At 35.7% G+C, this 16,500-nt stretch overlaps 3 protein-coding genes across 3 annotated transcripts in view; 1 reads left to right on the forward strand and 2 right to left on the reverse strand.

The window, feature by feature from the left end:
• Positions 1-3,910, forward strand: part of LOC109827676 (receptor kinase-like protein Xa21) — a 7,611-nt gene extending 3,701 nt beyond the window's left edge. The window contains exons 3-4 of the mRNA XM_020394688.1: positions 393-776; positions 3,533-3,910. Coding sequence (XP_020250277.1) covers positions 393-776; positions 3,533-3,756 — 608 coding nt within the window. The 3' untranslated portion in view covers positions 3,757-3,910. The remainder of the gene's footprint in view (positions 1-392; positions 777-3,532) is intronic.
• LOC109827685 lies at positions 1,079-8,344 on the reverse strand. The gene is made up of 9 exons (XM_020394698.1): positions 8,012-8,344; positions 7,830-7,917; positions 6,885-6,998; positions 5,899-5,981; positions 5,393-5,507; positions 4,332-4,423; positions 2,599-2,664; positions 2,383-2,476; positions 1,079-1,426 (listed from the first exon to the last, which is right to left on the reverse strand). The coding sequence occupies exons 1-9, from the start codon at positions 8,245-8,247 to the stop codon at positions 1,316-1,318; spliced, it is 999 nt and encodes a 332-aa protein (XP_020250287.1). The 5' UTR covers positions 8,248-8,344; the 3' UTR covers positions 1,079-1,315.
• LOC109827691 (iron-sulfur assembly protein IscA, chloroplastic) lies at positions 10,633-16,494 on the reverse strand. Its single transcript, XM_020394701.1, has 3 exons — positions 16,377-16,494; positions 15,859-16,074; positions 10,633-10,865 (listed from the first exon to the last, which is right to left on the reverse strand). The coding sequence occupies exons 2-3, from the start codon at positions 16,055-16,057 to the stop codon at positions 10,723-10,725; spliced, it is 342 nt and encodes a 113-aa protein (XP_020250290.1). The 5' UTR covers positions 16,058-16,074; positions 16,377-16,494; the 3' UTR covers positions 10,633-10,722.

Below are 16,500 nucleotides of genomic sequence, written 5' to 3' on the forward strand. Positions count from 1 at the left end.
CCCCCCCCCCCCCCCAAAAAAAAAAAGAAAAAAAAAACTCAACCCAATAAAAATGAAAATTTTAAATTAAAAAATAACCCATCCCCCAAACATTTTGTTTGTTCCACTAAAACCCCGCGAACTTTGGGCCGTCTTGCATAATCAAACTTTCAACTTTTCCCAACAGGAATATTCATCTGTAATATTACGTTAAATCTCCTAGCTAGTCCTCTTCTGTACTGAATGATAACCTGTCCGATTATTGGCCTCCCTATTTTGTTTATAAGCAATACTTAGAGAATAATCAAACTGATAAGGGCATTTCTTTAAACTACACGCATCTGTAAAAATTAATATGTTGGAGGTATTATACATGGATATTGAATTATCTTCTTTAAAAAATGATGTCACAGAGTATGGGGTGGCCAACCAAGTTTCAACTGAAGGTGATGTCTACAGCTATGGAGTACTGCTGCTAGAGATGTTTACTGGGAAAAGGCCTACTGGTGAGACTTTTGAAGAAGATCACGATCTTCATAAATTTGTTGAAATGGCCTTTCCTGAAGGTATTATGAAAATCGTAGACCCATATCTATTCCAAGGGGAGAATCAAAATATAAGAGTGGAAGCTGAAGAATGTTTGGTGTCAGTTCTTAGAATTGGCCTCTTGTGCTCTAGACAGTCGTCAGGAGAGAGGATGCAAATGGGAGATGTGGTCAACGAGATGCAAGCAGCAAGAGAGACATTTGTTGGGATTGGAAATCATCGTAAAACCGGAAACAAATACAATGTAAAAGGTGAAAGTTCTTCGCGCTGTACTTTATAAGTAACTAGATATCTGGTGTTAAATGCCCATTCAGATGGAAAGTTAAATCAATATCTTATCTTCTTAGATATTGACAGAGCTTTTTTTTAACCAATCTCAATGTGAAGTAAATTTCTGCGCACTTTAAGAAATGCAAGATTAATCATGTATCCAATTGATATCAAGGGATAAATGAAGTTTGGTTCTTAACACTTTATGTCCAGTTCTATATAATAAAGATTAAAACCTAAAAGATGGTATAGAACCATAATTTCATCACAATGAGCAAAGAGGTCATAAGAAGACTTCGGAACTGTATTCAAATAACTGGAGTAGTGAACCAGACATGCTGTGGTTATAAAGATCATTACATTCTGATTGTAACAAAATTTGGAAGGGGAAAAAAACCTATGAAGAACTTGCTATATCTTCTGAATTACACCCGATGTAGTAAGGTAAACATGTAAATAGTAACATCTCCATGATAGCTTCACATAGCGGTACACCACAGTATGAAGCATGAGCTGATATTCACCTGGATATGGCTTTCATAAATCGGTTTAATGAAGTGAGCATCCCCATGGCTGCATCCAACAATGAAGGTCCCTTTTCAAACTCCTCAGATACGTTTCCAAAGATTAACTGTGCATGAAGAATATAAGTGAGAGAGGGTTCTTTGTTGAATTACCGAAGAAGTGGCATCCAACAATTTACAAAAGAGCCAACTAGATACTGATTATATTAAATAAGAAAATAAATTTCTCTGTAAAACTATCCACCTAGAAAGCATGGACACAGACATGGAAAATGAAACAACACAAAACATGATGACAACCAGTTTTTAAGTGGGATACGGGAATACAGTGACATGACTGCGTGTTTATGTCTCTATATTTAATGTGCATCAAACCAATAGTGATTATAAAATTTTGATAAAAGTAGAAAGAACAGAAAATTTTTGATACCCTGAACCCATACATGATCTAGTCCAGTAATTAAATCAAACCAAAACTGAAAGCCCAACCCAATACCAAGAATATACAAGTCCACGAAGCTTCACATATGCTCACATGGTGTTGAAGTTATGTGGTCCAATGGTCCATTAATATGACTATTTAGATGGTCTATGATTTCACGATGTTTGACACGATTTATTAAGACTTCTGAAGATAAATACAGCTCCTACATATGGTTTTGGTTTCATAAAATCAAACACAGCTCCATAGCATCTGATATGTATCGGAAAAGTACTTTGACTGTACAGGCGTGCGGTATTGGACATAAGCGTGAGATTCACTACCAAGTGTACGTGTTTTTTTTATAATTTATCTTGTAATATGATTCATCACTATGAGCATGCACAGATTTAACTGATTATACAAAATAAAAAGAGGATCGATTTCCAAATGATTCATGCCGCTACAGAACCAATGATTGATCATATAAATAAAAAAAGAGGAAAGGATAATGTTCTGGAAATTGTGTCAACATGTTTGAAGACCAATGAAAATTCTTGTTTATACGATCAAGTTACAAAATATTGCTGGTATAGAAGTCTCGAACTTATAGGACAAAAAAAGAACAAAAATATTTCTGACCTCAACTTCTGTTGCATCAGGACGGCTGGGTAGTTCCTTTGCTAGTAGATATCTGTTCGGCCTATTCACATCATCATAAAACACTTTCCACATTCTGCAAAAGAAACCAGAAGAAGAATTAAAAAAAAAAAACTTTCATGCAAATGGCTCTGCAGTTTTAATTCTTTTTCTCATGTAATAAATTTCAAATGATGGAAAGATCTCTCTATAACTCACCCTGGATAGCATCTAAAGATTGCACCAGATGGGAGAGGCCTCATTGAATAAACAACAGTAAAGGTGCTGCGTACAATACATAAAAGATATAAGCAACAAATGATCCAAAAACCAAAAAGGCGAGTAGCATTCTGTTTTCAACTAACTATATACACAACCAATCATAGATACATGCAAGAAGAAATTATTTGGGAAAGTACTAGGTAAATGCACCATGTACTTGTTTACTTCATTTGAAAGAGGTCAGTCTGTGGTCAGTCTGTTTGAGTAGAGGATAGTCTCACATCAGATAGGATAAGAAGAGTTATGGGTTTTAAATAGAAGTTGGGAACAATATCTAACAGATTAAGCTTTTGGTTTAAAATTGGTTCTTAGCCTCTGTTTAAGGCCCAATGTACGGCTAATACCTAACAGCTTAAGCTTTTGGGTTGAAAGTGGTTTCTAGCCTCTGTTTAAGGCCCATGTTGGGCCTGATTACTTCCCATCACCTGTCAACCTAAGTGTCAAGAGGTCCTGGGATGTTGGCTTTGACGCTGTTTAAGGCTCATGTTGGGCCTAATTATTCCCCATCACTGGTCAACCTGAGTCTCAAGAAGGTCTGGGATATTGGCTTTGAAACAAAAGAGTATTTCTTTGTTAGGCAGATAGTTGTGGAATTTTTTCCATTTTCCAGATTTATTATGGAAGCAGTTTATTTTCAATATTATAGAATAAGACATTTTTTTGCTCTCTGCTTTTAGGAAAACGAGTTTCTTCGAGCCAATGACAGCTTTGTTACGGGAGCTATTATCCAATTAGGTGGGAAATGAAATTGTTTTCTTTTTGCTTGACAGATGGATTAGTGGCGTGCATTTAGCCTATATTTTCTCTAATCTTTTTGACTTTTCAATTCATAAACCAGTGTTTATAGCCTCTTTATGTTTGTGATTTGCAGACCAACGATATTGGACAGTACATTTCAGAAGAAATCTTACTAGAAGTTTGGTTCAAGAGTTCAAAGTTGTAGAGCTTTATTTAGGCCATACATCAATAGATCCACATATAGAGATGTTGAAAGAAGAAATTGGAGAAGGTTTTTCTGGTAATTGTAACCGTTCCTACATCAGTTTTGGAGGAGTTAAGTCCACACTGATATTGGAACATTTCTATCCCTTTTGAAGTTGATATTTTCTTCATGTGGCTGGCTTCAAAAAGGAGACTTAACATTTCAGATGCTCTTTCTTTAAAAGGAAAAGTACATGATTCTGTTTGTAAAATGGAATATCTTGAAGTTTGGGCATGTTAAAGATGCTTGGAGTTCTCTCAAGCATAGTATGGGGACTATAGGAGAGCATATTAACAGACCTTTGGTTAGACTGGATAAGTAGCAATAGACTTAAATGGAATATTAGTTTACTGTGCTGGCAGTGATTTGGCTCATTTGGGATGGAAGAAACAAAAGACTTTTTTCTTTGCATGCATGTACATGATTTAGTGCTACTTGAGACTATAACGCTTCTGTAGTAAGTAGTATATTGTCGAGGGAAGTGACCAACTAGGAAGAAGGGAAACTTTGCCTAGTTGGAAATATAGAGAGGCTGTTTAAGACTCTATCATTTTTCTCAAAAGAATGCGCAAATAATAGAAATATTAGAGAACTTCATTTAGAAGAAATGTGAAGGCTAATCAACGCAGGAACATTTTAGCTTCAATTTCCTTAGAAAATATGCACGGGATATAAATAACAAATTTACCTTAAGAAATATTTACGTAGCTTGCGGACATTGAAGCCAACTCCAACATCTTCACTCACAAGACGTGGATTCCACATGATGAGAGGTCTTGGCTAGTGGAATCACAAGTAAGCTAGTGTGAGAAACAATATCCTTCTAAAAAAAGCCGCTCAGGCTCAAGTCAGCAAATTATTCTGGTGGATACTTGTAAAACACACAGATTTTTTTCAACATCATTATGATGCATATGATAAAATCTAACCGAGTTCAAAGTTCAGAGATGATGCGAGCAACCAAAGGGTGCCTTAAGGTCATACGGAACTCTAAAATATCAAAAAGGCAGGGGGATTAGGAAAATAGCCACAGAATTGCCACTGATCTATGGAGGTATAACACAAGAAATATGGAATTTAAACCGCATATCAAATATATTGTCTTAGAATGATTAACTCTTCTGCTGTTCGATATGTCAAATACTTTTATACCTAGAGCTAAGCCCAAGTAAAGGAAAGGGACTGCTTCAGATTAGCTGAAAGAAGCTTAAAATCTCTCTCAAACATCTATTGAATAAATCCCAGAGAGTTATATGTGAAAAACATTCCCATACCTGAATGCAAATTTTGTGGGATAAAGAGTTTGTTGTTGATTTTCATTTTATTCTCCTTGTCCTTGTTTATCTACATATAATGTGTTTCCCCCAGTCGATTTCTGAAGGTTCCTAGCCAGATACTATTTAAGACATCAGGACCCTATACAATCCATGTCACGTGCCTGAGTGACACTATTTCTATCAAATTGCTATCACAGAATTAACCCTCCTATCTTATTTAACAATGCAATTGAAACGAATAATAAGCTGCGGAAGAGAATTACTTTAAAGGTTAACCAAAATCGATCTTAAATTGTGAATCGATCAAATAGGTTTTTTTTCATATTTCTGAATAATTTTCAATTAAGCATCAGTATGATAAGCAAGAATCTTCCTGAAATTTATATCACTAAGCCCAACTCTTTCTTCAACTTCTCAATATATAAGTGAAAAAAGTATCCCTGCAATTAATATACCAAATGAAACTACATACCGTTTCACCTGAAAGCTTAGATGCAATGCGCTCCACATATTCTAACATTTGGTAGTCTGGAACTATCATAACCACAACTTCATCTTCATCCTCTACAGGCTTCCTGTCGCTTAAGCTGCATAACGACATATAATAATCAAAAGTACAAACATATACATCAAAAGGATCGTGCCCTTCAATGAGACTCAAACACATGATATTATGTAGCATAACCCATAACCACAGAGCGTAGGGGTAAATCTAGTCTATTGAAAGTATCGAAAATTAAGTATAATTGCCATATTTGTATTTTTAAGATACAGAATGAAGGTGGATTTATAAGTACCAAAACTACATAGAAGTACTAGTCTAATCTTTACTATTAACACCTTGATAGCTTAAACAATTTGCACAGAATAGACAAATATGCATAACGGTAAGATAATGCTGGCTAAGCATTTTATAGATTTCGAAGTTTTATATCTAAATACAATGATGAATATGTTGAAGTCGTGTATAACAAATACCTGGAAAACCCAAATTTCACATCTTTCCACTGATATTTTAAAAGAGCTGCTGCTCCAGCATCAGGAAATATTGCTCTTACCCTCTGAAATTGAGCCAATTAGTCTATCCATTAGTAAATGTACTACCATAGTTGACAGTTCACTTGATACTTTCCCGTAAAATTGCATCAGTACATAAACATGATCACATGATTAATCTATTATGCAAAAGAACAGTGAAGGAACTTGTATAGATGTACAGAAAGATAAAAAACAACCAAAAGAAGATATTGACAACTATTTTCATGGACCTATAGGTCAACTCCAGTTCATATTCCCAGTATTCCATTAGCTTTCCATATATCATTAAGACCTATAAAGCATGGAAACTTTCCGTTTAATCAGACACGTGAGAGATACATGTACCATAGATAGTACTTTTCGTCATTCCCTATCATTTTTGTGCATACTATTTCAGTTTTTTGAATCTGTTATCTATCATTCACGCTAGTGCCCAAACATTGGTGCTTCTTAGATTAAAGGAATATTTATAGATACACCTTCAAATGAGATCGGGGGGATCCTCTAAACTTTATTTTAATTAGCAATTACAGCCCTAAAACTCACAAGGTGTCTTTTTGCCACAGCCAAAAGGCAAAAGGTCAATTTACCGTGACATGATTCTCATATGACATCTCAACCTAGCGAGGGAAATAATGTTGCTTGGATACTAATAAAATAGTTAAAGGGGGTATATGTGACTATTCTTACAGTACAAGGGGCTCTTCAGCAATTAACCTATTAAATGGGAAAATAGAATTTTAATAATTTCTATAACAATATGATAATTGTAAACCATAACCAAAATTTTAAGTTCTCTAGAGACTTCAAACTACAACAATATGTAGCAATTACTACACTTCACCCGACAAAATCTTCTTTTTTGGCAACATTTTTCATACATCTTCAAATGTGTATTAAGATCAAGATGAACTATACATGCAAACCTGAATTCCCGTCTCCTCAATTAAAGTCTCCAAGAAAATTCTCGACAATTCCCATAGCTCAGCTTGAGCACCTTCAGCGTCAAGAAATTGCAATTGAGGAATTAAAAGTTCTACCTGAAATTAAACAAAAATTAACGCGAACATTTAAAAAATCATAGCTTAAAAGTAAAAAATGGGTTTTTACAAGTTTCCCCCCAAATCTAGATATTTACTAGTTAACCTCCCAATTCTACCACACTGAGGTTATTTGCACTTTGGTACCCTAACGTTTATTTTTTTTAACTTTGATAACCTAAAAGTTTACTCTTTTTTTAACTTTGATACCCCAAAGCTTTTTCCCGGCACTTTAATACCCGAAAGTTTTACACATTTTTTTTTAAACTTGTTAACCCCAAAGTTTACACAAATTTTAAGTTTGGGGTATCAAAGCAGTAAAAGCAAAAGTTTGATGGATCAAAGTTTAAAAAGGTGTAAACTTTCAGGTAGCAAAGTGTCAAAAAAAAAAGAACAAATTTTCACTGTAGACCAAAACCAATTTTTTATTACCAAAATCGACCGATTTTTTTTAATTACCAAAATCGACCCGTTTTATGCCACGTAGGCATAATCCAGTTTCCTAATTAGTCGGGGTTGCCAACCCCGACTGTTTAGGAGTTGTTAAACCGGGTTTTAAGGCTTCTAATCGGGGTTTAACAACTCCTAAACAGTCGGGGTTGGCAACTCCGACTAATTAGGAAACTAGATTAAGCCTACGTGGCATAAAACGGGTCGATTTTGATAATTAAAAAAAAAATCCATCGATTTTGGTAATTAAAATTCCGTTTGGGTCTACAGTGAAAATTTGTTCGAAAAAAAAAACTTTGGTGTATCAAAGTTATAAGAACTTTGACTATCAAAGTAATGGTGTAAACTTTAGGTACCAAAGTGCAAATAACCCTGTATTACCATTGCTCTCATCCCTCCACTGGATATGAAGTCCGCGCTGGCTTTGCTCGACTGCCGAATCGCATCCTCCAAATCTGAAGGCAAATCGCTGCACCAAAACCTCTTCTTTTTATCAAGTAAAGAAATAAAAAAAATATATAAAAAAATCATAATTTCTGTCCAAATTTTGCAAATAAATTTACCTATCTTGATCCTCCACTGACTCTCGCTGCTCTTGGCCCGAATCCACTTCGGACTCGGAGGCGGCGGGACCTGTGGTGGCATCGCCGTCGAACTTCTCGAACTTGGCGCGCGCTGACACTCTGCCACGTGGCGGATAGAGCTGGATGGGGATGGAGGAGTGGGTGTGATTTTGGGTGCAAACGTGGCGGTGCCGATTGAAAGCGAGGGAGAGGGAAGAAGTTAAAGAAGCAGACATTTTTCCCCACCTTTTTTTTCTTCTTTTTTTTCCCCTCGCTTTAAATTTTTTCCCCACCGACGAAAACCCCGCTCTCGCTTGTTCTCGGTCGCGGCGTTATTATCTTCAGCTCATTGAGCTTTTTTATCATTAAAGGCCTTAGTTTTCTTGATTTTGACATGAATTACGCAAAGTTGCTGTGTTGTAAAATGCAAAAAAGAAGGTTTTGGAGGGTGGTTTTGTAACTTTGAGATTTTTTTTTGCCTATTACTTGGGAGCTGTTTGGTTCAAATCCTAAAATTATAGGATTTGGAATCTCATCAAGAATTTTAAATCCATATGTTTTTAAGATATTTTGGAATTCCTAATCTCATGTTTGGTTCAACTTGATTAGAGGAAACCAAATTCTAAAAAAAATAGTGTATTATTTGATTCAAACTCTAAAATATAAAAAAATACAAAATGTATGGATATCCAATTCCAAAACTTTAAATTTTTAATACTTAGCAAATCCTCTTCAAATTGTAGGATTTTGAAAAACCCCAAAAGTTTCTACTTTTTTCATTCTATGGATACATAATGCCTTTTTTTGGGAAACTAACACTCTATGGAATCCCATAAATAAAAATGAGACGTTTTTGTTTTAAGAAATTCAAATCCACCTCAAATGCTAAAAAATTTGTTAAAACAAACAACCCCTTGGTCACAGGAGTGTTTCACTTGTAACCAACAGTGATTCATAAAACGAGGGCAATTCTGCCATTTTTAGAGTGGTTTAAAATTTGCTTGTGAAAGTTTTCGTTATAAAGATTGGTTCTCCAGTTGCACGCATTATATATAACACTTGAGCCTATAAAAATATTTCTAACACATTAATAGTCAATATTAGTATGAATAGATTTTTAGAATTTTATTGCCAAAAGTGATATAAATTATCTTACTATTGAAAAATATGTGGAGTGGGGACATTTAACAAGTAGTGGATGATAGTTACGGTGTTATTAGATCTTTATAATTCAATCCTTTTAACTAGTTTCAATGTACAATATATTGTTGATGATATATGTTAAAATTTTTAAAATCTCAACACAAATAAGGGTAGAACCAAAAATATGGCTTTTCTCAAATAATAGTAATAGATGCTATGTTAACTACGGTTAAACCTTGTTATAGCTTTATGCTAACTTTGATCCTTTAAAAAAATAAAAAACAAAAAAAAAACAAAACTTTATGCTAACATAGATTTACAAAAAAATTCTTATTTATCAACTTAAAACAAGGTCTCCTCTAATACATACTTAGATTTTAATTAATTATATACACATATTTAGATTTATATCATTCTAAAAGGGTAAATTTCACAACACCCTCAATAAATTGGACAAGTTTCACAACACCCTCAATAAATTCGGGTGTTTAGCACTTTAACCCCAAAAAATTTGAAACCCTCAACAAGCGAGTAATATTAATATATCTGGGAAGAAGAAATTTTCATTTTAAACCCAGTCCAACTTTTATTTTTAAAAACCAACCTACTCTCATTTTAATAACCGAAATCGTCCCACTTTGTGGCCACATCAGTAACGTGGCCACGAAATGAGTCAATTTTTTTTAATCTCGTCTCTAAATAGTCGGGATTGTTAATCCCGACTATTTTTCTAATGTCCTAACTAAATTAGTCGGAGTTGGTAACCCCGACCAATTCGAAAGCCCTTTTCAAATTGGTCAGGGTTCCCAACCCCGACCATTCGAAAGACCTTTGCACCCAGCTGACGAGTCGAGCTGGAATCGGCTAAGGCAAAATGGTCGGGGTTGGGAACCCCGGCCAATTAGACAGGGTCATTAGCAAAATAGTCGGGTTGCCAACTCCGACTATTTAGAGACGAGATTAAAAAAAAACCTTAATGGGTTTAAAACGAAAATTTCTTCTATCTGGGAATTTTAGAAAATCCCCAAGACACTTTATTTTTTTAACTTAATCCGCATCATGGCGTCCGCTTTATGTGGCCTCAGCGAATACTTTGACTTCCCAAACAGAGAATATCACATAAACATCATAAAGCGGCCATTGGGATTTTAAGTGAAGCGAAAAATGAGCGCCCAAAAAAGACGAGGTTAAAGGAGGAAAATGGAGGAAAAGAGAGAGAAGACGCCACCTTATGGCTTACACCACAAAACAATAACAAATAAGGGGGGAAAGGAAAGGAAGGCTCTGAACCCGTATCTTGAACAAAGTGAAACAAAGCAGGTCATCACAAAGAACAACAGTAACAATTGAAATACCTCGACCCGTAGTGCTTCAAGATGCAATAATAGCCGCTGGATGGAAAATAATCAAGCTTTTGTCTCAAATGAAATAACAGTTTCCAAACAGTATATTTACCACCCAAGCTACGCATGTAGTCGTTGTCGCACTAATCACGGACTAATTTTGTGCATATCTGTTTAATTACAAGCATCTTTATTTACCATGTCCTATGTGCTTGTCATGTATTTCTACATTTCAGCAGCGAAGGATTTTCCACAACCACATGTTTGTGTGGCATTTGGGTTCTTGAATGAGAAACCTCCACCGATGAGAGCATCACTGAAATCCAGCTGCATGCCAAACAGGAAGAGAAGGCTCTTGGGATCACAAACTGCAAAAAGAGAAGAAGAATAAAAAGGGTATTCAAGTACCTAGAGGAACAAAGTAATCACTACAACAAGGTGAAGTAGATATGACATTTGATTAAAACACTAAATCATTCTCATTCCCAAAGAAAGATAAGCTGGAGTTGTATTATCGAATGAAGACGGAATTTAAAACATTAGGAGAAATCATTACCGCTGTATATTTTCAAATTGTCACTAAACACAAAACATAATCGCAATGTTCGTTGATATGGGTTAAAATAAAGAAAGAAAGCACTCTGCATTTTATGAATTTTTGCATGCAAGTTTATAGAAAGTGCTAGGTGGCCTAGGCTTTGGACCCGGAGCCAAGAGCCTAGGAGGGACTCTAGGATGGGCCTAGGCGATTTCCTCTTTTTTATTTGTTAATTACAATCAATTTTATCGAAAGCACTAGTAACGCTAGGTGCTAAACTATCATCTAGCACCTAGGCGCTAGGCCTAGGAATTTTTTTGTCATTTAAGCGGTGGAAGGTCAGAGTTGGAAGAGTTGGAAGAGGTGTTCACAGTCGGAAGAGGCCAGAGGAGTTCAGAGGAGGTCAGAGAATGTGAAGGCAGCAACAAAAGAAATTACAGCCAAGGCCTAGCAGTGCAGTCCGCATAAGCAATCTTTGCTCCCTAGATACTCTCAAGACCTAGGCGGGGGAGCCTAGGCAGTCTACGTACTGCCTAGCTCTAGGCGGGAGCCTAGGCAAGCTAGACGGGAACTTTTTAAAACATTGCTTGCATGGCATGAAAATCTTAAAAGAACCAAACGAAAAAGGCTCCCAACAAATAAAAAACTTTGGTGCCAAGAGCTGGGGAGCTAACATCTGTTAGGGCATCAAATGTTGACAGAGAGACCTGAATACCAGATATCTAGAATAATTCCTAACTATAAACTAAATGACATAATGCACTCAAAATACGTTGACAAGCGGACACAAGAGAAAGATAACCCTGACATGTCTGAAAAGCTTAATTTGTATAGTTTGCATAAGAGTCACGACCACTGATTAGTAAATAAAGCCTGTAGTAGATAAGGAAACGAACATTAGCAAGGAAAATTTTGGTGTGGAAAACAAATTGCACTGAAATGATCATAGGAAAGCAAAAAGATAAACGGAGTGCCTATTTTTCACTATGGTTATTCAAAATTTCCAACCGAGACAGAAAAAAATATAAACTTTATATTAAAAATATAAAATACACAACTATAGTCATCCACTAAAAAATAGCAGTAACCAAGAACCAACCGAGTAGCTTTTACTTAAACCTAATCAGGCAAATCAATGATTCCAACAAAAAATCAGTCCTTAGTCATACGCCAGATGATTAATCCTATGAACTCCCAAGAACAGAAATCAAGGATTCCAAGGAAACTCAAGCATATGAAAATGCGAGTTGTGAAGGTCTAATGGGACCACCTAAAAAAATACTTAAGACATGGCTAGGCGATCTCAATGAGCAACCTAAAAAAAAATGAAGGTGACGGCAAAGTTGCCTGGCATTACCAAACTGCCTGCTATTACATAGTGTGCCTTAATTTTTGGTGTTAGTACAGGCTTCCATCACAAAAGATAGCCAAGTTTCCAGTTTCTCTTTTCTTTTCTTTGCGCATAAGAGACAAGACTACTCTTGCGACCAGCAGGTGGTACTCTCATGCCAGGATTCCCACACGGGGGGAGCACAACGATTGATTGATGGAAGGCTACAAGTTCCAGCATGAAGGATCCATATTTGGAGCGCATAGTCCCTATCCCCAACATTAAGTGAAGCGATATTACCTAGGTTTTTTTTTCCTTTTCTTTTCATGGGGTTGGGTTTAATATTAGTTTGGATTGATCATTCAATGAACTAATTAATGCAGGGGATGGCTTAGTGGTATAGACCTACAGAGGAACACTAATTGAAATTAGAGTTTTCCTATTCTGGACGTATGTTTTGTTGTTAAATAAATATACAGAATTTGGACGGCTTTGTGCTAACTGGTGGAAGACAAACATCATATGGTTCTCTTGCTTGCTACAGTACCCATTAGATGCTAGTTTTGATGTCAGATTGAGACTGATGTATCCTAGGACAGCCCTTAGTTCGATTGGATTCACTATGGAAAGAAATTATCAGTAAAGTGGTCATAATAAATGGACAGAAGCCAAGTCACTTTCACCAAGAAATTCCAAATTATGTTACGTTCTTTGGATGTATATAGTGCATATTTAAGAGTAGAAGACAATTAAGTACATGAGCACCATACTTCTTGAAACTTACAGTTATAGCTGCATAGGCATTAGTATAAAGTAGTCTTCACAAGAAACACATTTAAGCACAAAAATTGGTGATATCCAAAAAAAATTCAGAACATAGAATAGAATTCACTCACAGGATGCCACATCTTATTCTCTTATTTTATATTTAGTTGTTTATCTTTGGTTGTGGTATACATTGAGCTTTGGAACAATGGCCTAAGCCATCAATTACAAACACATAGAAACCTCCTGCAGCATGTAAGAGACTAAAAGTAAACTTACATACCCATTCTATTGTAACATCAATATTAGCAAAACTCCTATTGCAAGCTCATCATTTGGTTTCTCCCTTTCTGTTATGTGCGTTATTTTCCAATACACACACATATCTACACACACACACAGAGAGACATATATATATATATATATATATATATAGTATGTATAATATATAATATATACTATATAAGAGAGAGAGAGAGAGAGAGAGAGAGAGAATGCGTATACTTGGTCCAGACACAAATTTTGTGCTTGGAGTGATTGTCCCTTCTCTCACTCATTTCAAATTGGGGGACACATGTCAACCCATTAATGTGGTCCGCATAATTGAAGAGTGGATGAAATAATCCCACCTCAATTACCAAGCACAAACTTTTTTGTGCTTGTACAGCATACCCATATCCTTTAATATATATAAGTATAATATTATGATATATATATATATATATAATATTACTTATAATATACTATATATAATATATACATATATATAAAATATACATAATATATAATGTTATAGTTATAGTCCATAGCACTGTATAAAGTGGTCTCACAATAAACACATTTAAGCACAAAAATTGGTGATATCCAGAAAAAAAAATTCAGAACATAGAACAGAAAATTCACTCACAGGATGCCACATCTTATTCTCTTATTTTAAATTTGGTTGTTTATCTTTGGTTGTGGTGTACGTTGAGCTTTGGAACAATGACCTAAGCCATCAATTACAAACTCATAGAAACCTCCTGCAGCATGTAAGAGACTAAAAGTAAACTTGCATACCCATTCTATTGTAACATCAATATTAGCAAAACTCCTACTGCAAGCTCATCATTTGGTTTCGCCCTTTCTGTTCACGCACACGCACGCATGCGCGCGCGCGCGCACCCACACATACATGCATATATATACACACGCACGTGCACAAATACCTAATACATTAATAATTTAATACAATTTACTAAGTGATGTATCAAATACATGCCTATATCCTGACTTTTTAAGATTCTCCATATCCATACCAGTGTCCTGTTCTCAACAGGTGCAACCATTTTTTTCTTTTCTTTCTTTTTCCATTTTTATTTTTCATTTTTTGGGTCAAAACTTTGTAAGTTACTTCATTGGTTTGCTGCAACCAATGCTTGTGTATGTCTACAATGATTGAAACTAATGGTATTTATTGTTCACCTAGTTTTAGCTGTAAGTACCTTAGCCAAGTGGTTTTATCATTTGATTAATTAATGCAACTTATACTAAAGTCCATTACTATCCAACAATTATTCTTTCACCTATGATAGCGAAGGTTTGATCTCAAGGGCTACAACTTTCATCTTATTATTGAACTTACTCTCCAACACTCGTACCAAATTAACCATATTTCCAGGCAAGCACAGACCACTTTCTACCCATCATAATTAATTCCTTATTACCAATGGAAACAAATCAATTTGTTTCCTATTATGTCATTTCCATGGCTCCATTAATAATAACTACAAGTAACTGGCTTCTTCAATCTATCAAATGCCATTTGTTTGTCCAAAAGTTGGAATCGTGATTTCTAGAAGGAATATGATTCTAAGATGGAAAGAGACAGTTTTGCGCTCTTGATGAGTTGTGTAGTTGTACTGGCCCTCCTAGTGTTCTCTCTCTCTTTCTTTTACAAAAGAGCATATTGATACTTTCAACATAGACCAGTCACCTCTGGTCACTAGTTTCTTGCTAACAACTTTAAGTCTCTTACACAAGTCAGTGATGATGATGGGTAATTCATACACGAGACATCACTTTTCCAGACATATCTCTAAGCATGATTGCACATTTACACTTTCCTTGCACTTTGAAAGAGAAAACTACCTAAATTCTCGACTAGACTTGCACAGCTAGTTTTTTTTCCTTCATGTCAGTGCAACATTACGTGAAAGAACAATTAATAACATTTTATACAACTTCAATACTGTGACTTTTTAAGCAGAAGACTACTTCGAGAACTATTAATCCAACAAAGTCATTAGAAAATTGATATGATACAGACCAAAAAGATTAAACTTTGAACTATTTAAATAACCATGCCATGTTCCCAATAAATTCACTACTCATAGAACCTTGTCAATCAGATAGTCTTTTGAGAAAGAAAACACAAAGACTACTCTGAACCTGAACAAGGGACTTTCTACAATCAAACCCCATCACTTTACCACTAGCTTAGCATGCATAAATATACATTATTGTTCCATTATCCATAATTGTTGACTCAATTGGCAAACTTCACACAGTATACTTCCTATCTAAGATTGTGAAAACAAGAGCTTTAGAAAATTAGAAATACAAACACCGCTTCATGCAATACAAAATCAAAAAGTTTTCCATCAACACACTTCTTAGTTTAATCCACTTAATACCCAAGGTTACCAACATAAAATCCTTAAAAAGGAGAGAGAGAGAATGCCCATACCAATCACAAAACCGTCGTACTCCATAATCGAGTCATCCGGCCTCGCATTCGCCCGGCTCTCAAACTCCATAGTGTAAGACATGCCAGAGCACCCACCTTGCTTGACCCCAATTCTCAAGCAAAGATCCTCGCTTTTTTCCGATCTCATCTTATTCAAATGCTCCAAAGCGTTCTCGGTCAAAGAGATCGCAGGCGCCATGCTACCAGATACTGGTGCTGCTGAGACATTTCAACAATCAAATTCAAGACTTTGCTTTTAAACCCCCCCCAAATAATTGATTAATTACTCCCAAATCCACATATCTGCTAATTTGCCCGTAGGTCTACACCACTGAATTAAAATACACCCAAAAAAACCTTTAACTTCGTTAGTTTTAGAACGGGCTGACAAAAAAAATTTAGGGATATTTCTTACATGACTTTTGGGGTAAAGTAGCAGATGTTTGGTTTTCGAGGGTATATTTGCAAATATGAAAGGCAAAAAACCCTAAACGAAATCGAAGATAAAAAGAGATCACCTGCGGCGGCGCTGCATCGAATGGAGGAGAGGGAGATCTCTTGGAGGCGAAGGCGGCGGCGATTGATAGACGTTGGATTGGTGAAGGAAAGGGAGGAGGACGATCGGACGGCGGAGAGAGAAGA

This window comes from Asparagus officinalis, chromosome 1, assembly GCF_001876935.1.
Source record: "Asparagus officinalis chromosome 1, Aspof.V1, whole genome shotgun sequence".
Taxonomy (NCBI): Eukaryota; Viridiplantae; Streptophyta; class Magnoliopsida; order Asparagales; family Asparagaceae; genus Asparagus; species Asparagus officinalis.